Genomic DNA, 7214 nt, shown 5'->3' with positions numbered 1-7214 from the left:
CCCTCTGCCATGCCCTGGTGGGACCCGGAGCTCTGGGGGAGCAGCCCCGGCTCTCCCGCCCTTGGTGGGGGGCATGGAGCGACGTCCACAGGCCTCTGGGCCTAGTGCGCCCCGCAGGGGCCTCGACCCCGGCCTGCTGCCCTCTTCCTCTGCCGGCAGCAAGGGCTGTGGGTGACCCCTTTGCCCCCCCGGACACCAGGGCTGCCCTTTCTCACCGTGTTGGGGGTCTCTGGTTTGCGGGGCAGGGTGTACCCCGGGTTGGCCATGCAGCTCCTGTGACCTGCTGTGGCGAATGGGTGGTTTAGCTAGCTTAAAGAACACCGTTGAAAGGATTAGCAAAAGTGGTTTTAACATGATGTCATAAAAGTGCAATTTAACAAAGTTTGATGGCAAGGTTCTCTCTGTTACTGTACCGCATAATCATTTGAACAATGATTCAAAACTACCAAGGCAGACAAAGTTCCTGAGACAAAATCAAAGTTACCAAGGCACAAATCAGTTACCATACTACAAGGTTATGCGTGATGTCGGTCACTTACCAAAGATCTGTCGTTGGTGAGCGGTCTCCCTGCCTCGAGGAGCAACCTTGAGGGCATCCCAGCACAAGGGGAGATCACCGCCAGGCTGCTTAGTCAGGAGACCTCAAAGAAGGCTCACTTAGGCTGTCATATTTATGGGATAAAGTGGTTGGCTTGTAGTCAAATGACATGCGATGGGAAAGGTATGCATGAGACTCCCTGTACCCACAACTTTCTTTGTTCCTTGATAAATGAGTCTTGGAAAAGCCCACCACTTTTCATGTGTTAATTGCATGATCGGTGTTCCAAGCTCATACGCATGGATGCTCACTGTGTCACTCTGCTCCTTTGTGGGTTTTCAGAGAACAGATTGGAACTAGAGAAGTTCTTAGCCCATTTACGGCTTAGACCTTTATCTCCTTTGGAGCCTGAACCAAAGTACCGCGAGTTTGGTTAAGGAGTTGAGTGCACCCATCACACCCAGCCAGGCAGGAGGGGCACCAGCAGTCACCAGTTCATCCCTGTTGGTTGAGCTCTGAGGGCTACAATCCACTGCTGCAGACATAGCCTCAAATGGGGCATAAGCGGGTGCTGTTTAATATGCTGGCCAGGGAAAAAGCCCCTTGCTCCAAAAAACCCTTGCAGCATGGCTAGGGGAAAGGGCCTGTCTCTCTTGCCTCCTCCCCTGCCCTCTGCTCCTGCCTGCTGGGCTCGGGGGATCCAGGAGGGTCCATCTTGGGCTCTTCCACCAGCTCAGTTGCTCTCAGAGGGTCTGCCCGCTTCTCATCCCCTGCCGAGATCACAAAGGGGGGAATTAACCTCCCCTGTGAGGAGCCCCCAGCCAGTCACCCCCACTTCCCCAGCATCTCGTTTTCTGGAAGGAGGATGGAGGTGTTGAGTGATATCCATGTCACAGCTGGCCATGACAAGTACCTGGGGAAGCAGGGATGGCAGGGGCTAGCGGGGGGCAGAGGTAACCCCTGCCTGCAACCCCGGGGTGGGAGGCACCTGCCCCATGCCCATCGCCTGAGCCTAACTGGGGGATGCTGAGCTGGGCTGGTGGGAGCAAAAGGTGGCTCCAAGGGGAGGAGCTGTCCTGCTTGTGTGGGGTAGTTCTCGCTGGGCAGCCCCTGTCCTGCCTGCATACCGTCTGAGCTGCTCCTGTGGTCCCAGAGGCTTTGGGGATTCTCTGACCTGATCCCCCTTCCCCCACATGTGCCACCCGTCATGCAGAGGTCCCTTCCCCTCTCCAGCTCTTGGGGGCTTTTAGCACTGCGCCAAGCTTCAGGCTCAAAGGAAACCCCCCAAGGTCAAGGTAAGCTCAGCACTGCAGCAGAGCTGCAGATTCCCAGCAAAACCTTCCAGATTCCTAAATTTAACCCAAGGAAATCCTTTGGGATAATCCCACACCCACATACTGCTGTTGTCAGTGGAGCTGATGAACCCCTTGCTAGGGAAACATCCCAGTGCCAGCTTCTGAGGGGACTTAAACCTGCTGCCCAGGGGTCATGCAGGCAGGATCAGTCCTTTCTCCTTGCTGACAGGCAGGGTGGCTCAGGCGTGTACAGGCAGCTCTGCCACATGTCTAGCAGAAAGACCTGCGGCCATTGACAGCCAGGAGCAGCAAAACGGCTTTCAGGTGTGGCATGGCTGAGGGGTGCTCGCAGGGCCAGCAGGGGTTTTAAACATGGGTCCCACAGATCTCGGGTACCTTCAGTCCCCAAAACTGGTCAGGGCTGCTGTGGCTCCAGCCAGTCTTGTTTCCTCCTCTGCCACTTGTCCTCTCCAGCCCCAGCTCCCCTGGTGCCGCCGCTGCTGTCCCTGGCCTAGGAGCTCCCTGAGGTTCACTCACTGTTGGTCTGGGATCCTTGTGGGATCCAGGTGTCTGCCTCTCCTTGCGCATGTTGGGGCAGCACACACTCCAGCCAAAAATATGAGTCGGGTGCATACTCGCCAGGCAGAACTGGGACGCATCCCACCGCCGATGGAAACATGGTGCATTGGCCTGTGGGATAAGATCCCCAGCCAAAAACCCCCATCCAAGTCTGCCTGCCGGGGCTTGGGCGAGCTGCCTGCTTTGGGACGGGTCTGCGTCTGCCTGTCCTGCCCAGGCTTGGCAGGGGGAAGCCGGCTTTTCCAGTCCCCTGCTGCTGTTCTGGCGCTCCTTGTGAGGCTCTTGGGAAGCCTGGCCCCACTGCAGGTGCTGCGGCTCACACCACACATGCCGAAATCCTACCTGGCTGTCAGGGGGGTACTGGAGGAAAGATGGGTGGGAGCAAGAAGTGGACCCTGCAAGGTGAATGCCATGGGTCTGCAGCAGGAGCTGTGCCAGCTGTCCAAGCATGGAGGCAAGTCTGTGGTGTCAGTCCTGCCTGTCATCTAAGGATGCTGGGGGCCAGTTTGAGGTGAGGGCCTCCCAGACTCTCCTTAGGCTCTGGCATCCCTCAGCAAACCCCCAAATCAGGCAGGACGCCAGTCCTTGCCCCCCTCATTGGAGCAGGAACACAAGGCTGCTGCATTGCCATGGCACTCGGCTCTGCACCGGAAAAGCATCCACTGCTGAGCACAGTGCAGCTCTGGCCTCAGAGATGGGGCCAGTGCCTCCGCGGCCCCCAGCAGACCACCAGTGCCAGCAGCTGGGTTAAGGGGTGCACTGACATCCCTGACAGTCCTCTCTTGCTGCACCCAGCCCAGGCACTTCATGTGCGGTGGTGGATGGAAAAATAGATCCCACTACATGCTAGTTCAAGAGCACTGGTGCCTGGAGAGTCCCTATCATGAGAAGGGCTGGGTCGCTGCTCCCCTTCCCACAGCACTACAGAGCCCATGCTGCATTTTGGAGCTGGAAGCAGCCCCCAGACCCAGCATGGCTCCCTGGCACCATGGGGCTGCCAAGAAGCCCCTCTGCGTGGCATCTGGGGATGTTCACTCCAGAATTGCTTACCAGACAGAGAGCCTCAGGCTCAAGAGAAGGAGCAAGGGCAGGGAAGCATCGTTCATGAGAGCCACACAGACTGCTTTTCCCCCATTTCCCTTCCCCAGGCTAAAACCTTATCCTTTCCCATGCTAAAACAGGCCCAACTGGTTGCTCCCCATGGCCCAGTGCCAGAAACACCAGCAGGAGGCAAGGAGCCGATCTGCACAGGGAGGGCTGAGCTTTACTGCTTCCTTTTTCCTCCCTTTTCACTATTAATGGCAGAGCTCAGGGAGGGACATTGTGTCTACGAGCTGTTGCATTTATTCACTGGAAAAAGCCCCAGCAAGTTAACCCTGGGGCCCTCCTGCCAGCGGGGGAAGCATGAAGGAAAGCACAGAGCAATGCAGGGTGACAGAGCTCCCAAGTGCCTGCAGGGAGGTGAGAGCCAGTGCTGTGCCAAGCTGCCGGCTGCCCCAGCCCCAGGGTGTAGCTCCCCTGGGGATACTGGGGCTGCAAGGCATGTGGCATGGTAGGGCTGGGTGATGCTCGCGGCGCTCTTCCACCTGCTCAGCCTGCATCCTCCCTGCATCCTGGCCATTTCTGTGTCTCTGCCGCCAGCATGCTGCCCGAGTGCTGGGGGGTGTTTGCAGCACCAGGGGTGGAAGCCAGCACCCAAGAAGAAACAGGAGCAAACAGCCTGGAAAGGCTCAGGGTGGGCTCAGCATGGCTGAGCAGGGTTAAGTACTAGAGCCAGCCAATACAAGCCGAGAATGGGGAGGTTAGCTTAGGGTTAGCGGCATGTTGACGGCAAAGGAGCCAGTGGCCCCACGAGCCATCCCGCAGCCCCTCATCACACCCAGGGACTGCATCTTATTCCCGGGTTAGAGGTTTCCAGGCTGGTGGAGCAGTGGGTTGATGGCCACGCTGGGGCTGCTGTGGCCCTGCTGCCACTTGGGGTACCCACTCACCCTGAGGAGCTCAAACTCTCATGTCTCTCCTACGTCAGATCCCACTTAGACTCTGCCCCCCTCTGCTTTCTGGCCATTTTCTTCCAGTTCTTATTTGGTGGCCGATTTGATCTTGTGGATAGCATATGGGCTTGACTCCTTGGGCATCCAGATCTCCTCCCTGCCGTGACCCTGGTGCTCCACCGCTCCCTCCATGGCCGCCGTCAGCTCAGGGCCAAAGATGCTGTCGGTGGCCCGGTACGTACGGGTGAGGCGGCGGAAGGAGGAGTCTGAGGAGCTGTCATCGGGAAGGTCTTCATCCTGCTCATCCCGCAGCTTGGTCCTGCTCAGCTCTGAGCTGCTCCCGAGCTCCGGGTCTTTGAGAGCCTCCCCCACCTCCTGGAGGAAGGTCGTTTTGGGGCTGATGATGCACAGCAGGAGCATGAGGCCTCCTGAGACCCCGCAAAGAAAGTAGAGGCCAACTTTCTCTGGGACGCCTGGAGGGCGAAGAACAAGGAGAGACCATGGTACGAACTGCCTCTGCAGCCTGCGGGGTACCAGTGCCTCGAAAACCTCCTCTGCTGGGTACATGGGAGGAAAAGGAGGGGAGCAGGGATGTCCTCAGCACCCAGGCTGCAGGAGCAGGACAGACCCTGCCCCAGTGATTGTGGGACCGTCACCCAGAGCCTCATCAGCACCCACCAGTGTCCCGAAATGCCCCTTTCCCCATAGGAAACCCCCATTGGGATGCAGGGTAGGCAGCATGGTGGGAGGAATCATCTCACCAGGGATTTAAATGAGTTATTTCCCCTGGCAAGGGAAATTTTTGCCTGCAGAGAGGTGCTCTCCGTCAGTGCCCCTGCAGACAGGGCAGGAAGGAAGGAGACCCAGTGGGTAGTTCAGCCCGTTAGAGAAGGAAGGTCTGTGGGCAGGACCGCAGCAGCACTGCGACCACTGATGCTGTGGGACCTCAGGGCTCGTTCAACCTCCGAGCTCCTGCCCTACGTGGCCCCCCCCAAACCCAGCATGGGTGCTTGGTGCCCTCCTCCCTCACATGCCTGCCGACCCTGCTGGAGGGGTCTGGGTTCTAGCTGCCTCTGAGCTGAGCCCTGGGCTGAGTGAGCGCCATCACGGGACCTGAGCCACCCTCCCAAGCCCATCCTGCTCCCCCAGGTGCTGTGTGAGAGCCAGGGAGGGCACGTACCCCAAAGGTGGGCAAAAGCTGCCAGAGAGCTAGTAAAAATCATCCGGTCTTCCCGGAGCCTGGAGAACCTGGGCCCTTTGTACCAGCCACCTGCAGCAAACAAGGGGATGCAGGCTGAGACATAAGGTGCTCCCCAGCACCCCGCTGCCTGGCTGCCTGCCCCCTGCCTGCCTCCTTCCCCATGCCACACTCCTTCCTTCCTGCACAAGTGCTCCTCTGCCCACGGGGATGCTCCCCTGTGGGTCCTCCTCTCCCCTGCTCCCAGCAGACCACATCTCTCCAGCCCTTCAGACATGGGCACCGACCGATGGGTGGCTTCAGCCATGGGACAGCGATGCTGGGATAGAGTTGCAGGGCTCATGCCAGTGGTGGGTACCATGGACACAGACAGGCCATGGAAGGGGTAGTTCACCCAGGCGCGGACACGATGCCGCACCGCTTTTGGCATAACCTCCCCCCCACATTACCATGCATGTAGTCCGAGAGCAGGAAGGGGTCCGAGGTGTCAGGGCCCACCTCCTCCAGCAGCTGCTTGGGCACTGCAAGGAGAGGACACACTGAGCATCACCACCCTGCTTGTCCCCAGCAGCCCCCTGCCTCCCCAGGGAGCCTTGTGTCCCTGCCTACATGGCATGGGGTGGGCACAGCAGGGGCTCAGCCAGTAGCCACCACGCCTCCAGCCCTGCGGGTTGCTCTCACCGCAGGTGTAAGAGACTCGCAGCTGTTTCTTCGTGCCGGGGAGGCATGGGTCCCCAAAGGTGGCCCTGTCAGCAGCCACAGTGCAGTTTGCCTTGCGGTGGCACTTCTTGGAGACCCTCCGTAGGGCGTCCGGAGCCAAACACTCTGCAAAGACATGGGGCATAGACCTGTGGACAGACCTGCCTGCCCCTGCCCCCTGGGCACCAGCCAGCTGGGGCCAAGGGGCACAGGTACAGCCCGATGGTATACTTGTGCCACGTGCTCTGTATGGCTCCTGGCCCCATTTTGGGCTCGAACTATTCCAGCATACCTATATGGGGTCCCCCAGTGTTTAGGGCATCGCACTCTGGTTTGCCCCGCAGGAATCGTCCGTAATTTGCAGAATAAATGGCCAGGATGGATTTTGGTCGGCACTGCAGCCTCAGCTTGTCATTCTCACATGCGGTCTTGACCCGATGGTTCCCTGGGGAGTGACACCACAGAGCGTCCCAATGCATCCCGAATCACCTGCAGCCCCCTCCTCCCTTAGCCCAGCCAACAGTCTGAGAGCTGCCAAGGGCAGGCTGGAAGAGGGCTGCAAGATACAGGAGCAGCTCGGCTCCCCTCTCTGCCTGTTTCTGAGCAGCTGAGGCCAGGGAAGAGCCCACGCAGTGTTGCCCAGACCCTGCTCCACCTCACCTGGCCGGCACTTATAGGAAGCGATGAGGTACTTGTGTGTTCCAGGGCATGGGTCCAGCCCAAAGACTTGGCTGTGCACCGAGAACTGGCACCACTGCTGGTCCTGGCACTCAGCCAGCAGCTTCTGGAGAGCAAAGTGGGATAGACCTGAAGATGGCTGAGGAGTCCTGAGGCTCTCCCTCGGTGCCATCACCAGGCTCAGGGAAATGGCCTCTCATGCCGCAGAGGCGTCCTATGGCTGCTTATGTCCC

General features: G+C 59.0%; 1 protein-coding gene across 1 annotated transcript in view; it reads right to left on the bottom strand.

Annotated features, from left to right (window-relative positions):
- Positions 1–4400: 4400 nt before the first annotated feature.
- Positions 4401–7214, bottom strand: part of LOC103923608 (protein eva-1 homolog C-like) — a 9193-nt gene continuing 6379 nt past the window's right edge. The window contains exons 3-8 of the mRNA XM_009331995.1: positions 6964–7087; positions 6596–6748; positions 6286–6429; positions 6054–6125; positions 5587–5676; positions 4401–4879 (exon numbers count right to left, since the gene is read on the bottom strand). Coding sequence (XP_009330270.1) covers positions 4494–4879; positions 5587–5676; positions 6054–6125; positions 6286–6429; positions 6596–6748; positions 6964–7087 — 969 coding nt within the window. The 3' untranslated portion in view covers positions 4401–4493. The remainder of the gene's footprint in view (positions 4880–5586; positions 5677–6053; positions 6126–6285; positions 6430–6595; positions 6749–6963; positions 7088–7214) is intronic.

Source organism: Pygoscelis adeliae, unplaced genomic scaffold (assembly GCF_000699105.1).
Source record: "Pygoscelis adeliae isolate BGI_AS28 unplaced genomic scaffold, ASM69910v1 Scaffold339, whole genome shotgun sequence".
Taxonomy (NCBI): domain Eukaryota; kingdom Metazoa; phylum Chordata; class Aves; order Sphenisciformes; family Spheniscidae; genus Pygoscelis; species Pygoscelis adeliae.
Note: the sequence above shows the minus strand (reverse complement) of the source record. Positions and strands in the feature narration are given on the sequence as shown.